This window comes from Acomys russatus, chromosome 3 (assembly GCF_903995435.1).
Source record: "Acomys russatus chromosome 3, mAcoRus1.1, whole genome shotgun sequence".
Taxonomy (NCBI): domain Eukaryota; kingdom Metazoa; phylum Chordata; class Mammalia; order Rodentia; family Muridae; genus Acomys; species Acomys russatus.
Window position 1 is genome coordinate 55,911,944 of NC_067139.1, and position 17,389 is coordinate 55,929,332.

General features: G+C 45.9%; 1 protein-coding gene across 3 annotated transcripts in view; it reads left to right on the forward strand.

Annotated features, from left to right (window-relative positions):
• Arhgef3 (Rho guanine nucleotide exchange factor 3) overlaps positions 1-17,389 on the forward strand; it is a 278,972-nt gene that overhangs the window by 208,154 nt on the left and 53,429 nt on the right. The window contains exon 1 of one of the 3 annotated variants that reach the window (XM_051140706.1): positions 2,031-2,274. The exons of the other annotated variants lie outside the window; for them this stretch is intronic. Within the exon in view, the coding sequence (XP_050996663.1) occupies positions 2,182-2,274 (93 nt within the window). The 5' untranslated portion in view covers positions 2,031-2,181. Of the gene's footprint in view, positions 1-2,030; positions 2,275-17,389 lie in introns of those variants that run through there. 3 annotated transcript variants of the gene reach the window in all.

Genomic DNA, 17,389 nt, shown 5'->3' on the forward strand with positions numbered 1-17,389 from the left:
GAGAGAGTGTGTGTGAGAGAGAGAGAGTGTGTGTGTGTGAGAGAGAGAGAGTGAGTGTGTGTGTGTGTGTGTGTGAGAGAGAGAGAGAGAGTGAGTGTGTGTGTGAGAGAGAGTGTGTGTGTGTTCCCATGTATGTGTGAGTCAGTGGAGGCCAGAAGAGACCATCAGATCCCCAGAAGCTAGCGTTGTAGATGGTTGTGAGCTGCCTGATGTGGGTGCTGGGAGTTGAACTTGGATGCCCTAAAAGAGGAGCAGAGAATGCCGAAACAGGGTTCCTATTTCTCCATCACACTGTTTCCCTCACATCCAAGAAGCAAAAACAAGAGTCAGTACCTCTCTGTAACAACATCTGCTGTTCCTTTCACGTGAGGATGGACAGATACTATAGTGAAATTTACAAGAAATGTAATTTGGAGGAAATGATAACTTTAAGAAAATTAATTTTGGGACTGGAGAGTGGGCTCAGAGGTTAAGAGCACTACCTGCTCTTCCAGAGGTCCTGAATTCAATTCCCAGCAATCACATGGAGGCTCACAACCATCTATAATGTCATCTAATTCCCTCTTCTGGCCTGCAGGTAGAGAACTGTGTATGCATTAATAAATAAATCTTTAAAAGAAAGAAAGAAAATTAATCTTGCTGGACATGGTGATGCACGCCTTTAATCCTAGCACTAGGGAGGCAGAGGCAGGCAAATCGCTGTGAGTTTGAGGCCAGCCTGGTCTACAAAGCAAGTCCAGGACAGCCAGGACTACAAGAGAAACCCTGTCTCAAAAAACAAACAAACAAACAAACAAAAATTAATCTCTTCTTTCCCAGGTGACATGTGAATATATTTTTCTTGTTAAAAAAAAAAAAATGAAAACCATTAGCTGTAACTTTATTTTATTTTATTTTATTTTTTCAAGACAGGGTTTCTCTGTGTGACCTTGGCTGTCCTGAAACTCACAAAGATCTGCCTGTCTCTGCCTCCCCAAGAACTGGGATTACAGGTGCGTGCCACCTCGCCCCGCTAGCTGTAACCTTAAAGTCCCTTTGTCCACTAACTTTAGCCCTTTTTATCCCAGATGTTTCTCCTCTGCCACTAGGGACAGTGTAAGCGAGGCTCAGATTCTTCTACAGCTGTGTTTGAACACAAATGATGCTGGGAATTGAACCCAGAGCCTCACTCTTGCTGACTCTTCTACCAAAGAGCAGCACTCCCAGCCCTTTGCAGTTATTTTCAAACTGAGTCCAGTATAAAGGAGATCTTTCAGTTCCACGCCCATAGACCCCTCTCCTGTCCGATCGCTGTGAGGTAGTGTTCAATGGTGAAGAAAGTTTACTTAAGCTCTTTACTGAAGACTGTTACCATTGTTTCTAGTTTTGTTTGTTTTTCCATGGGCAGGGCTCTAGCAAGGACCTTGTAGTCGTTCCTTAGGCATTTATAGTGTCAGCGTTTCCCCAGAAAAGATGCCCCAAAGCGTGGTCTTCGCTTTAGAGTGGAAACAGACCGAATCAATCCTGCGTGGGTGTAGAGCGGTCTGCCTGGAGGGGACTCCGCGCGTGGTGGAAAGTATTTGTGTCTCGGCTGTCGAGGTTGTTTTGAATTATTCACACCTCACACTTATGTAAACTGCACACGTATGATGGATGCATTTTACTGTTTGCACTGCTTTTACCCTACTAATGATGCTAATTGGGGGTGGGGGTGGTGGAAAGAGTGAATCCAGGACAGCCAGGGATACAGTCAAAAAATAAAATAATGTGTAAAGTTTTGCTTGGGACTTACCCCCTCGCTCTGTGTTTGCCCCGGGCCCTGGCCTCCTTGCTACAGGCTGTTCTTCCACGAGTGGAGCTGTCCCGAGTCTGGCGGCTCCACTCGCGTTCCCTGAGGCCCCCAAAATTGGCAGAACCGCCCCAGCCCCAGGAGGTGTCTGCAAGTTCTCACCTGGTTTTCCTAGGGGGCGGGATCCGCCTCTCTAGTCCCGCCTACTCGCCCGCCCTCTGTGGGCGTGACCTGAGCGGCCCCGCCCCTCCTGCTGAAGCCTAAGCGTCTAGTCCACCCGGCTTGAAGCCGCTGTAGGTGTCTGCTTCGCCGCCGCCGCCGGCATCGTGGAGCTCGGGCCCTCTTTCACCCGGGATTTTTGTTGTCGCCTGGGCTCAGCAGTGACATCTCAAAGGGCAGGCCCGGCAGCCGCCATGGTGGCCAAGGATTACCCTTTCTACCTCACTGTCAAGAGGGCAAACTGCAGCTTGGAGGCGCCCCTGGGCAGCGGGGCGGCCAAGGACGAGGTAGGACGCGCTCTCCACACACCTGCACCTCCCTGCTCCTCCGCCGTCTGCCCCTGTGTACTGCTCGCTTTCTCTCCATCTCCCCCAAGTGCTGCGTTTCTCCGGATCCCCACTTCGAGTATTTCCCCTTGACTCCTTCTTCGTGGGTCCTCTATCCCTGCCCCTCTCCCTGAGCCCGGGAACTGCAGCTCCTCGCTGCTGCTTCTCCTGCCCAACCGTCCGGCAAATAAAGCCCCGGTCTCTGTCTAGTGCGGGCAAAGACACCCACCGCTGACCTGTTGAGAAGCCTGGGTGTCAGGAAAGAGCCCCTTTATAAAGCAATGTCTATCCCTCCCCAGCCGGGGTTGGGAGAGAGCCTAAGTTCTTGCGGACCGGTTCAGACAGCTCACCAGCCACCCTTGGTTTTGTAGCTGTTGGAGAGCAAGGGCCGGCTGGCCCGGGCACCTTTACTTGTCACAAGTAAGCAATAAAGGAGGTTGCGGGAGGGTGCTATTCATATGGGCTGAACGAGTAATCGAGGGTCTCTTTCATGACTGCTGAAAATGAGTTATACTCTGGTGAGATGGGAAGCTGCCTTGAAATACTGGAAGCAGCTCCCCTCTCTTGGGAAGTTTTTTTGTGCCCTTGGGTAGTTGAGGCGTCCTCTCGGATCGGTTTTCTTAGGCTTTCTTCCCCCACCCCCATGTGTCCTGTCTCTGGCAAATTGTTGACTGCCCTTAGACGTTGGTTAGGTTCAGCTGGGAGGAGATAGGCGATCCTCACTAATTTTTCAGGGTTTTAGAAAAGGCAGTTGCTGACCTGGGCATGGTGGTGCACGCCTTTAAATCTCAGCACTCCGGGAGGCAGAGGCAGGTGGATCTCTGTAAATTCTAGGGCAACCTAGTCTACAAAGCGAGTCTAGGACAGCCAGGGCTGTTATACAGAAAAACCCTGTCTCGAAAAACCGAAAGAAGAAAAAAAAAAAAATGTCAGTTGCCTTATCAGTCCCCAGCTGTGGTGTAGTCCATAGGACTAGTTCATCTTTATGTCTGTGCCTGTGTTCTCCACTCTCCTTCACCTCTGAGGACAACCACGGGGGTGAGGGGAAGATGCAGCTAGAGGCAGGTGTGTGTCGCCCTTGACACTGCATTCGTGAGTTCCCCTCACTGCAGGGGTTGGGGGTTGGGGTGGGGACTAGCATCATAGATTCATTTCCTACAGCAGGATTGCTCCCTCCCCCAACAGGACTCCAATAGGTTCTGGTCGTATCCCCCTTTTTGTATGCTGAGTACAAGCTAAGCCTCTCTCCTTTCCCTAGCTCAGTTGAATATTTTCAGAGATTTTTACTCTCAGCAGCTGTGGAAGTGTGGTTGGTTCTCATTTCTTTGGACAGGGTGGCACCTTCAAGGAGTTCAGGGCTGTGCAGCCTGGAATGGATATGAGTTTTCAATTGCAGTGGGGCTGTTGGCTCCTCAAACTCCTAGGAGGAGAAAAAGCATAAGCGACTTGGCTAAATAAAGTGGGCCAAAGAAAACAATAGTGAAAATAGCTGTGGATTCTGACCACTTCTTTTCTATCTCTCCGTCCTGTGTTTTGGTGAGGCTTAAGTGAACCTCCTTGCTTGTTCTTTCTTTGTTAGTCATAGTCTGTAGATATTTGCTGTAACATTTCATGAACTGTTATGCTAATTTCTCTCACTACTAATTGGATCCTCAAAATCTAATATGCTTCATTTTCCCTTTGTAGGGATGTGCTTGTGTAAAAACAGGGATGGGAGGTGAATGCTTTGGAGGGGATAGTCAATATTTTTCAAGTATCACTATTGAGTTTTATTATTATAATTACTTTCAGCATAATAAAAGTACATTTTGCACAACTTGAGGCAGAGGTGGATGCTTCCAACTTCATTGGTCAGATATAAATCACTTCCTAATAGTGGAGATAGGCAAAATTGGAAAAAGAAACCTAAGTGGGTTTCGGGGAAAGTACAAAAGGCAGCTTCTGTAGACCAGGCTTCTGGCAAGCTGTGGACTGAAATATATTTTCTGCCGGTAGGTGTCGCCAGTATTTATTTAAAAAAAAAAAAAAAGGATTCACTGTCTTTTTAAAAATGAGATTATATAATTGTTTATAAAGTGCATATTGATTGTTAGGTCCTATGAAAGTTTCTTTGTAAAAAGAAAAATAATAAAAGGAAACCCATCTGTCTGAAGGCCTTCCTAGCCTGATAGGACCCGTTGACCTTCAAGGTGCTTGTGGCTGAGCACCTGTGCCTGGTACAGTTATGGGGTGGCAGTTCCTCCTGAGCCCGCTCTAGGGAGGACCGAGGGTGGAACATGGCACCAGCCAAGTCCTTCTAGCACTCAGTCACCAGGAAGGTGATGGCCACTTAACAGGAAGCTCAGGGGGGAGCAAGTTTTGATGCTCCCCGGATGCCACGTACCATGTACCTAAGTACAAATAATGTAAACAGTGCTCTTTAAAAGTAAATAATAAAATTTATCTTCAAGATTTCATTTAAATGTTTCTTTGTTATTTCAATGGTAGCTCTTGTGGAAGTAAAAATGATATGTATATTTTTTTTCCCTTTAAAAGGTCTATTTTAACCTCTGAGCCTAAAAGATCTATTTTAAACTTTGAAAAATATTCTACATAGGTTATGATAGTGTATGTCTGATGTTTGTGTCAACTAATGAAATACTGCTTCTCACTCTGGCATTTCTTGTGGGCATATGAGTTGCGTTGCAAGTGTTTAATTTTAATGCCTATGACTAACTAAATCCTCCGGCTCTAATCATTACTGTGAAATGTGAGGAGCGTGGTGTATAGCTTTGGATGTTCACAGAAAAATGTCGTAGGACACAAGCAGCTTATTTCTTCTGATCATTAATGCAGCATTGCTCAATTTATCTCTGTTTTCATATTCATGAAAACTCTGATCACTTCCTGTGCTGGGAGGGGGTGCTCTCAATACCTGATCAGTTCACTAAAAGGGACGCTGATCTCCCTAGTGAACCAGGCTGATGATCAGCTAAACATCCATTTCGCTGTGGTGAGGTTCATTTTAAATAGAAGATTCAGTAGCTAGGCATAGTTGAGAAAGCTAGAGTGAGGATAGGCTTTTTAAGAGTTGTAGATCAACTCATTAATGTTTACTCTGTGTGTGTGTGTGTGTGTGTGTGTGTGTGTGTGTGTGTGTGCACAGACACATGCAAGTTTAGGCATGTGGAGGTTAGAGAACAACTCTCTGCCCAGTGCACAATCTGGAGACTGGACTCTGGTCATCAGGTTTGCACGCCAAGGGCTTTTACCTGATAAAGGCATCTCCCTGACCCTCAATTTCACTTGTAATGGAAATCTAGACATCTCTGTGTTAGATCTGGCATCCTGGTAGACTGCTCACTTTGGGTATAAATGTTGCTTGGCATCTGGCTTCATTTGGTTGGTGGTATTTTTAACCATTGCCTTTCTCTCTTGGTGCTTATGAAAATTTCAGCGCATAGATAGCAGGTGTAGTTTGTGAGTAGTTGAATATTACTCTGGGCTCCCAAAAGTATAGGCTCTAGTTTTTACTCAATCAGTAGCCTAGCATAGTCCTATGAATAATGGTATATGCTGGATATAAAATTATAGTGTTCTACCCTCCACCATGCCTAGGTCTCTCATAAGACTCCTACCATGTTGTAGCTCATCACAAAACATGTATTACTATTCCAACTTTGTGACTAAAGCCACTAAAGAGGGGTGACTTGCAGAAATATACAAAGAAAATCCAGCCTGATCCAATATTCAAAACCAGATTTCTGGGTCTAATAGGGAGGAGGAGGAGGAGGAAGAAGAGGAAGGAAATGCAAAACAGACATATAAAATGCTCCAAATAACCATGGTCTTTTAAATATGTAATCTTAATCATATAATTGAGAAGGTGCCTCTGAAGCTTTAGCTACAAGATAAGCTGGTCTCTGTGTTCTTCTGTGATTTATGCCTCCCCAAGTCAACAACTGTATTTGGAAGTTTTGCCCACTTGAGTGCCAGTTATGGAGCTAAGTGGTCGCTGCTTTCCTGTACTTAGCTTTTCTCTGCATCATACAGCATTGAACTGTCTTGTCTGTATGACCAACTGCATGGAAACAGCCGTGGCAGCTATTACAGCTAGACGCTAAAACATCTTGAGATGGCTTAGAAGGCCTCAGATTTTGCTGGCAGAAAAGCCCCATAGTTACCCAGAGAAAGGCCGTTACTCCCTGGTAGTGTCTGACTGTGGTCACTAGGCTATCACTCCGAAGCTTGCTCCGCTGGGAGGGTGTCTTGGAGATATGGTTCTCCAAGATGACCGTATACTGGATAAGATATATTAGAGGACAGGACGTTAACTTCATACGGGTTGCTATGTGCATACAGTGCTTTTAAGGCATTGACTCTGGAATAAGACTGTCTGGGTCCCCTTGTCTTCCCCACCATCCGATAGTGGAGTTGACTGTGGACAAACCACGGCGCCTCACCAAGCATTAGTTTCTTGATGGCAAAATAGAGGTGATGACAGCGCTGCTCCTAGAATTGCAGTGACGGCCACATGAGATCATTCATGTAGCGCCCGGCACATAGTAATCCCAATGGGTATTATCAAGCCTGGTGTGGTGACTCACACCTGTAATCTTAGCACTCAGAAGAGAGGGGCTGTCCTCATTTGTATGTCCTCCGCCTTGATCATGGTCACAATAATCCTATGAGTTTCCTGTTATCCCTTGTCTTTGCTAGGGTTACTATCACTGTGATGAAACACCATGACCAAGAGAAAATTGAGGAGAAAAGGGTTTATTCGGTTTACCTTTCCACGTCACAGTGCATCACCAAAGTCAGGGCAGGAACCTGGAGGCAGGAGCTGATGCTGAAGCCATGGAGGGGTGCTGCTTACTGGCTTGCTCCTTATGGCTGCTTCAGCCTGCTTTCTTACAGAACCCAGGACCACCAGTGGGGGGGAGGGGGGAGGGTGCCACCCACAATGGCCTGGGCTTGCCTCCATCAGTCAGTAATTAAGAAGATGCCCTGCAGCACTCGGGAGGCAGAGGCAGGCAGATGGCCGTGAGTTTGAGGCCAGCCTAGTCTACAAAGTTAGTCCAGGACAGCCAAGGCTACACAGAGAAACCCTGTCTTGAAAAACCAAAAGAAAAAAGAAAAAGAAAAGAAAGAAAGAAAAGAAAATGCCCTGAAGGCTTGCCTACAGCCCAGTCTTGTGAAGGCAGCTTCTCAATTGCAGTTCCCTCCTCTCGATGACTTTAGGTTGTATCACCTTGACATGAAGTTATCCAGCACATCCTCTTTTGTAGAAGGAAAAACTCTGAGCAAGATGTCATGGCTGAGCTATGTGGTAGAGGTCCAAGACTCACAACTTAGTCTGACTGTGAAGTCTGTACTTTCCCAGCCACATCACATCGCCACAAAATGACTAAATCACTGGTCTCCATACCACATAATACATGGAGGATAAACCTGCCTGCCCCGGAAACTGCCTCACAATCGAAGGCTCATTCTTTCCATAGTGAGAGAGGCCTAACCCCCAGGCAGTGCTTCGGCAGCCCACTTCATAGACTGGCAAGCCCTGCTTGAGGGGTAACTTCAACTGTATGCGTCTCAAGACCACAAGATGAAGATGACACCGTCAGTTCTTCTATTAGTCAGTCTGCTTATCTACATGAGCCACCAGCCTTCCACATAAACCAATCATCAGGCTTAAATACCATCTTTTTTTTATTTGTGCCCACCCCCCTCTTAAGACATCCCATAATTGTGGACCAGCGTCACTGTTTTTACAACTGCCGGGTGAAAATAAATAACTGACCCCGTCCTAATTTTGCAAACTCTCCGTAAACTTAATTGTTATTAGTGGTGTGCTTGTGTATCTGGGGATGCCTTCATTGGTGATGCGTATGTTCAGTTGCCCTGTGTCATTTGTCACATGAAGAACTTGCTGCGATTGCATTGCTGCCCATTCTTGAGTCAGCTCATACACGTTGATGATGAAGGGCAGCGGTTTCTCAGCCCCCTCCCTCTTCGCCACTTGGTTTTCCCTGTTTTGGTCTTGGTAGACAGGAGGTACCAGCTTAGAAGAAGCTGTCAGAGGTTATTGAGGATAGGCCCGTGGACCTTCAGCTGGCTAGGAAGAGTGGTCCCCTTTAAGTCTACGAACACTTGGGCATGGTTCTTCTGAGTTTGGGCTGTTGTGTTCTTTTTCAAGAAGGCAGCCTCGGTTATATTAGTAAACTTCCTATAACTGGAGCTGCACCAGAGTGCTTAACTGTAACCCCTAACAAAAACAGGCTTTGCTTCCAGGGCTTTAAGAAACAAATAGACCAGCCTGGTCTACAAAGCAAGTCTAGGACAGCCAGGGCTAAGCAGAGAAACCCTGTCTCAAGAGAAGGAGGAAGAGGAGGAGGAGAAGAAGAAAAGAAAAGAAAAACAAATAGAACAAGCCAAGGAAATGGCCCCAGGTCACTGCATCAGAGTTTCCTGGGAGAAAGAGTACCCTGGTCTGTTACTGCAGCTACTGGATGCCTTCAATCTCTGCTTAGCACTTCCAGGAACAGGGAGCTCATAGCTTGTGAGGCTTTTTTTTTTTCCCCTTCCTTTTTTGAGACAGGGTTTCTCTGTGTAGCCTTCGCTGGCCTGGATTTGTTTTATAGACCAAGCTGGCCTTGAACTAACAGAGATCCTCCTGCCTCTGCCTCCCTGAGTGCTGGGATTACAGCTGTTATTCTATAGTGTATTTTCTCATGTGTCTCAAATATTTGAAAACTGCTGTCCTCCTAATCCCTCCCATTCACACCCTTGCTCATAACCCACCCAGTTTGTGTCCATTCCTTCTCCGTGTTTTTGTTTATTTTATCTGCACATCCTAATTGTGTGCCCAGAAATCATGAGTATTGATCAGCCCAGAAATACTAGAATTACACCAAATAATGATAAGTCAACAAAAGTTTCTTTTTCGTCGTTGTTGTTTTTTTATTTGTTTGTTGTTTTGTTTTTTTTGAGAAAAGGTTTCTCTGTATAACAGCTCTGGCTGAAGAAGGTGAGAGTGTGTTTCAGCTTTCCAATCCTATAACAAAATAAATAAAAACAGGTATTGGGGGGAAGGGAGGGGTCCTGTTTTAGCTTACAGTGCCTGAGATTTCTTCCACCTGGCCTCTCACCTTCTACAGTTTCTTAGTACTTCTCAAAAGAGTGCAAGGAGCTGGGGAACACGGCCTCAGTATGTGCCTGCGAGAGACATTGTGCACGCAAACTGTAACAATGGGCAAGGCGAGGACTGACTGTTCTTTTCATCAACCAAGGCAAGCAAAATGATGCGCCCTCTTTTCCTAGTCTTGACCAAAATCTGGCTTGCCACCATGTTGACTGAAGCTACCAGTCATGTTACTTAATGGGGTTACTTGTAAGCAGAACTCTTTGGGAAGTGTTAGAAGGTTGACTAGAACTCCGCACAAAGTGACTTCATGCTTGCGTTGGTGAATTGGCGACCTTTGCCATGGCCTGTACTTCAGAATCCCAAACTGCAAACAAAGACTACTTTGTGCTGATAGGAGATCACTGTTAGAGTGAAAAACAAGCCACAAAGAACGGATGGGCGTAAACGTCTGCGCATGTAGATGACATATGTCGACCCGGTGTCTTCTGAGTTCTGCAGATGTAGTAGCTACAGAAGACGTGATAAACAGCCAAGAGAAACACATTTCCTCAAATACCTTTTCATAGATACTAGAAGTTGGTAGTCTGACTGAGTCAAATAAAACTGAGAGCTCAAGCCAGGGCCTTACAATACTGCATACTATAGGACACAGCATTTGCTACCAGTTGCCCAATCTAGAAATTTGGAGTCTTTCTGAAAGAAGCAGCCACAGAAAGGAGACTAAATAAACCAAGAAATGGAAACAGATAAAGGCTGAGCCTGGTGGTCAGAAGGGCTAGCTATTTCTAGCATGAACTTGTGGCCAGTGCTAGCTCCCTTCTCAAAGGTGTTTATAACAACCCCAGGCAAATCCAGAAAAGATAACACGGAGGTCTCCAGGAGAGGTTTTTCTTATGCCCCCCCAACCCTTGCAGTGCTATGGATTGGACTCAGGGCCTCCTGGTGCTAAGCACATGCTCTCCTGCTGAGTTCTGATCTCCTAATGAATTTTTTGTTGTTATTGTTTTGTTTTGTTTTGTTTTTCTCCAGACAAGGTTTCACTGTGTAGCCTTGGATGTCTTGGACTTGCTTTGTAGACCAGGCTGGCCTCGAACTCAGAGATCTGCCTGCCTCTGCCTCCCTAGTTCTGGAATTAAAGACGTGCACCACTACTGTCCAGCTGTGAATTCTTAATTTTACATCTCACACTTCTTGGAAATGGATGTTGGTGGGCCATCTGTAGCCTGCAGTCTTTGTTCATGTTCGTAGGCCTTGTCTACCATGCTGGCTGCTGCTTGGTTAGTTGTGTGTGTGTTGGAGGCAGGAGGGCTCCTGTTTGTGACCTTGTGAAAGGGCGTGGGAACCTCTGTGAAAAAGGAAATAAACTCTGAGAAGAGGAGAAAAAGTATGGCAAAGTGTAAGCCACAGAGGCAGGGTGAAGTGTCATCTCCACCCCCTTCTGCCTCTGTGGTTTGACAATTGACACCTGCTTTCTCTCGTGAATCTATGCATGCTTCATGCCAAGGCTCTAAGGGTGGGTAGCAGTTCTGATACCCACAACAGGAAGTGGAAGATGGCTTTGTAACGCTCCTAAATGCAGCACTTGTCTCTAAGTTGGCTCTGATGAGAGCTTCCCACTAGACGACAGGACACAAGTGGGCTCAACCACTCAGAACCTCTGGATTCTTTGTCTTTGTCCGTGGAAAGGGAGGACTAGATTCAGCCATTAGTTTCCAAAAAGTTAATGTCATGCCATCTGTGACAGCTCAAATGATACAGAAATAAGATCCAAAGTAGTTGAAGTTACTTTTCCTTTCCAGTTCTCTTCCCTTGGTGCTGATTAGGTCCGGTCACTTTGGACCTAGTATGTCTTTAATGCCTCTATCATGTGCTAATTTTCCCTTTTAACAAAGTGTAAGAATCAGCCTTGGAAGCTTCAAAGAGGGGGAAATATTTAACAAAAGCCCAACACAGGTAGGAGTGTGTGTATGTGTGTGCATTATAGAAGATACTTCAAGTCCATCTCTGGACTCCTCTCTCTCCTCTCTCTCTCTCTCTTTCTTTCTCTCTCTCCCTCTCTCCCTCCCTCTCTCCCTCCCTCCCTCCCTCCCTCACCCCCCTCCAACTCCCCCAGTGCTAGGGTTATAGGCATGAGCTGCCACAGCCAACTTTTTACATGGGCACTGGAGATCTGAGCTCAGGTCTTATATGATTCTTTTTTTCATTTACAGAGTTGATACTTTGTTTTGACTGTAAGTTCACCAAAGTAACATATTACCAGTTTATGGATGTAATAAGTACCTGATAGCTTGTGTGATCCACTCATGTGGAAAAGGCTGTCATGGTGGCCCTCTGTATTAAGAAACGATGTGAGGCATGTTCTGAGGGTTCCTCCATGATTGGTATAGTATAGCAAGTTCACGGGTTTGAACACAGTCATTTTCAGAGTAAACAAAATTGAACATAGAACATAGGACCCGTACTTCAGATATTAAGACTTTAAAGTAGACAACAAGGAGTTCTAGTGTACATAGGAAATTCTGGACTCCATGTTTTTGTTTTGGTTTGGTTTGTTTTTGAGACAGGGTTTCTTTGTGTAGCCTTGGCTGTCCTGGACTCCCTTTGTAGACCAGGCTGGCCTTGAACTCACAATGATCTGCCTGCCTCTGCTTCCTGAGTGCTGGGATTAAAGGCGTGTGCCACCACGCCCGGCCTGGACTCCATGTTAATCAAGCTTTTTAAAAAATATTTTTATTGTTCTAACAATATAAATAAAATTTTTTTATAAAGCTTCAAAGAAAGTTCCAGATTTCCAAACGAATTGATTTAACCCAAGATTGCCTCTCAACAAAGGCCAGCAAATAGGAGTTGGGAACTAGGATCGAAAATTAGGCTGAGCTGAGTTCTTAATCCCAACTCTGGGCCTCTTGTGAGTTGAAGAGACCTTGGGCTAGGCTCATCCTCTTCAATCTTGCTTTCCTTCTCTGTAAGGTAGGATTTCCAAAAGAAATAAATTAAGGGGACAGCCATAGGACTTCAGATTGTTAGCGGCCAAGATGGCTTCTGTTTTGGGTGGAAGTCTCTGAGTATGAAACCAGATTACTCTTCGTAGGCAGTACTAAGTCACTTTTTCCAGGAGTCAAAAAGGAATTACTATTTTGTTCTTTTTAATGAAAGATGTTTGAACACACTGACAAGCTTTACATTTTTACCTTACAGGTAGGCTAGACATATGTGCTGTGGTGTGGTTTATAGTTCCTAGGAGAACTTTTAAAGAGGAGGTGGTGTGGGAGGCCAAGTACACTGGCAGCCTGGTCACTGAGGCAGCTGCCTGCTGGCATGTATCCTGCGAGACTCGCAGCCAGCATTGGCCACAGACAAAGACAAGCAGACGAGGGTAAGCTTCGTTCCTTTGAGCTCCTCACGCCTTGTTCTAGTAGGATACCTTAATTACAAATAAGTCCTTTGTTAGAAGTGTAGGGGAAACTCCATAGTGTGATGACGACATTGATAAAGAATTTAATAACTCTGGCCGGGGCATGGTGGCGCACGCCTTTAATGCCAGTTCAGGAGGCAGAGGCCGGTGAGTTTGAGGCCAGCCTGGTCTACAAAGTGAGCCAAGGTTACACAGAGCAACCCTATCTCAAAAAACAAAGAAACAAAACAAACCAAAAAAGAATTGAATAACTAAAATATGACCTCTAGTGTTCTTTAATTGTCAGCAAACAAGTACCGAGGCCCGACTGTGTAGATTGTTTTCCCTCATGATTAGAACACAAAGGGCATACTTTCTGACTGCAAGGAACTTCTATTTGAGTTTGATCAAATCATTAGCAAAACTAACATATAGACAGTAACCATCAATCTGTGATAGGTGCAATTAGTGAGGAACTTGGAAGCCAGTGAACACCATGTATTGGAAAGTGGTCAAGTGAGGCCACTAAGGCTAGATGCCATCTACCCCAGGTGTACCCTTGGAGGGTCATGTCTGCTGGAGACATGTGGGCAGAACACCTCACATGTGTCTGTCACACTGGACCCAGAGTGAAAGGGTAGACCACAGCAGGCTCAGCTCCTCCTCCTCTTGTCACTTTGCCTCAGATGTCACCCCTCCTGGGCCTATGAAGTCAGATTTCCCATGCAGGTTCCCCCTGGCTTAGGAAACTAACAGAACCCAGGCCTTGTAGACAAATGAGTGGCCTCGGGCTCTATACTGTCTAGGCGATCCTGGGAAAAATTCTAAACCCCTTTAAGTCTTGCTTGCTCTATGAAATGAGAAAATGAGCAGCACTGACTCAAGGCGTTAGTGGACAGAAATCCCTTGGAGGTGGACTGGCAGGATATTGCCCTTGCATGCCATGATACTGGTCTAAGAGGAAATTATGTACCCTGGGAAGTCAGTGTGGGGGTGGCAGGAAAGGCTTTCAAGTCAGGTAGATTTGAATTCGAATTTCAGCTCTGCCAGCTTGGTAAAACTTGGAGCAAGTGCTTTTCTTTCCCTGGACACCTGCTTCCTGTTCTATAAAATAAGAGTCTGGGCATTGCTGCGTGAGATTGGTGAGAGACTGTGTGCTCGAGTCAGGCAGAGAGAGAGGCCTTGGCAGCAATTCCATAAGGCTTTCAGGGTCAGCTACAGGAGAACCTGTTCCAGAATGAGGTGTATGTTGTGTGTGTGTGTGTGTGTGTGTGTGTGTGTGTGTGTGCGTGCGCGCGCCCGCATAGGGGTCCTTTACCCCAGAAATACATACCATATTCAGCAAAACTGCCTTTATTTCCTCTAGAAACTTATTGGCACCCATTGCTTCTGACTCCAAGGCTAGGCCAACATTTTGTTTCCCCTAACAATCTGTGACTTGTCTTCTGTTTTTATAAAAAGTCACCAGCCACCAGCCATTATCCTTCAGTTTCCCGATTATCTTCTGTAATTGAAATGAGCTGAACTTGATTTAGGAGAGCTAGGACTTCAGGGCTCCTTGCCTTCTTTGTCACTCGGTACCTTCTTTTTTTCATACTCACACGCATATGAATAGACTCTGGATAATGATACATCTGGCTTCATATTAAATTCTCTGGGGGCTAGAATTAACACGCAATCATGTTTCTAGGTTGCAAATGTAGAGTTAAGAGAGCCAGTGTTTGCAACGAGCTTTCGGGAAAAACCTATTGTTATGTGAGCATTAAAAAAAAAAAAAAAAAAATCTTGTCATTAAAAATATGCTGCAGAATGAAAAGTAGCCGAGCAAACAATATTGTGTTCTGTGTGGGGTGTGCACACCCGTCGTAGGGAATAGCATCTTGAAACTATTTATATACTTACTTGAGGTGTATTGTGGGATGACAGAAGAACTGCAAGAATCTCTTGTAGATCACCACTCTCACAGCTTACTCTCTGCCTAATTTTTTTTTCACATGCCAGTTGTCAGGGGGTGACAAGGTGTCACCCTGACATAAAAGTTTAAATTAAAAAAAAAAAAAAAAACATTATTCCCAATTCGCCGATTCTCATGTAGTTGTTTGGTAGCTTTTTCGGTTTAGAAGAACCAGATTTGGGTTTATTCTGTTCTCTCTTGGAAGCCGAGTGTTCTAAAATGTTCTGTATTTCCTAGTTGTTGCGCGTAGGAAGGTGCTGCTGAGGACACACGTGGGCCAGACATCTGAAGGGATTAGTGACGCTGGGTACAGCTGGCACGTGCCAGAAGCATCACAAGTGTTTCGTGTTTCTTTCTGGAAGTCATATTCCTGAAAAGCTTCCTCGCTCAATAATCTTTGTCAAAGCTAAGAAGCAAGTGGACAGCAAAGAAGTGTATCTGCTCTCTCCTTCGGCCATGGTCCTCGGCCAGGTGACCATGAAGGTTTGACCTAGCAGCCAAATGTGGTCCCTGCCTTATCTTCAGACAGACAGCAGACCTGTCAGCTCAGCTCGCCTGAGACACGCGTCATCATCAGCTGGAACAATCTGTTCTATCCTTTGGGAAACTGAGATTGAGATCTGTGCGCCTCTTTTCATCCCTACTTGTATTTAGTTCTTCTGGGAAACTAAGAAGGCCAATGGGAAGAGAGAGGACACAGGTAACATGTGGGTCCTTGCTGAAGCAAAGGGCACCATGTTTGTGTGAGAAAGTTCTACTTTGCACATCTGATGGATTGAATGCCCAGAGTTCCTATGGTTGCCTAATCCAGACAGTACTGGCGTCTGGCAAGAGTGCATACCAGCACCTATAACACATGATTCAGCAGGGTGTGGGCGGGGCCTGTCCTGTGCAGACCCATTTACTGCACACCCTCCCCCCATTTCAGGTCAATATCTTAGGATTTCACCACTGTTTGTGTGTCCTCCGGCATAGCCTTGAAGCCCGCCAAGCCACTCCCAGTTATCCTCTGTCCAGCTAGAGTTTTACTAAACAGATAAAGCCACAGGAAGGAGAAGGGCAGGAATGTGGAATGAAAAATCAGTGGCCAGAACTTGGCAGTAGGATGGCAGTAAAAAGTGAGTTGGGAAGCTGCGGGGAATGGCAGTGGGCTGGAGAGCAGGCTGGGGGAGAAAGCAAGCTGCTTCTTGGACTTTGGGATTGGTTAGTGCTCCTGTCTTATCAGGGGGCTCCCACGGAAGTGGGCCTGTGACACACACATTCCACAAGGTCTCACATGCTTCCCCCAGGCAACTCAGGAGAGTCCTTGCACTTCACAGCTAGCAAACCAAGTCAGAAGAGGTTACATTAGGACTCAAGGATTATAATAGCATAGTGGTCTCTGGCCAGAAAGATGGGCTGGTATTTATCCATGAATTGATAGATTCTTTGGTCAAAGCGACAGGAATTTTGTTACCTTCTGCAGAGGCTTGTGGGTCATTCCTAAGCTAGTAGGGGGCCCACAGAATGTCTTAGAAGCAGTCTTGACATTTGTCCACACCGGCTTCCTCAAGTCTGGAACAAGGCTGGAAGAAGCCCCAAGGCCTGTTCTCCTACCTAGCCCAGAGGGGTGGGGGAGGGAGCCAGGATATCCCTTCAGCAGAGGTAAACACAGACCAGCCTTACTCCCACCCACAAGTTCCAAGAAGTCAGTAGGAAGTAGCAGAAGAACTCCAAAGCCACAGAGGCCGTCCTTGGGGCCAAGTGGCAGGGACCAGGCTACCTTTGCCATCTCTTAGGGGCCCCCTTGGTTTCATCCAGCCAGAACTGTCTAGTTGTATCACTTTTTCCAGACCTGGGAATGGCAATAGCACGCTGGGCACATCACCTATGTAACATTCTTGCCCAAAATGTGCTGCATCTTTGTTTGCCAGGGTAGCCTTCCCGTGATTCAAAGCCCAGGGATGCAGCCCTGCTGGCAGGCCTCCTATTTTGTCAGAAGGTCTTACGCCTAAAGTTGACACACAGCACTTAGATTCTGGCCCTGTCTGCCTCAGCAGAACAAAAAGTGCTGCTTAAAGTCAGGCAGGCAGCTGTGCAGCCAGAGACTGCAGAGAGACCTAAGTATTTGGCTTCCTCTTTCTCTGGAGGGCTGTAGAACCATGTCTGGGCATGACCAAGATGAGCTTCGGGCGATAGGGGTTGGCGCTGCCTGAAAGGAACCTACAGGGCTGTGGGTGTGTGTTTCTCCTTCTGCTTAGGGTTAAGTAATAGTAACATCCTGTGTAAGAGAATTTGAATGTGGTTTTCAGCTAAACTCCAATATTTTAGGGCTATTTATTAGATGTGTTTAATCTTGGGCCAATTTAGCCAGTAGCAGACTAATAAAATAACAAATGTGGGCTTGCTGCCAGGACAAATGTTGACTTACCCTTCTAATGTTGACTAAAATGAATAACTTTGAAAGTAATTGAGGAGGGAGGCCGTAGCCAACACTACAGACTGAAACAGTGGTTCTGTTTTATTTTACTGGCACTCCTGAGAGATTATGTACATAACCTGGGCTGCTGCCTGTTCCAGCTCTCTGAGAGGCCTATATTTTACTGAGTTATTTTCCAAAGCTTTT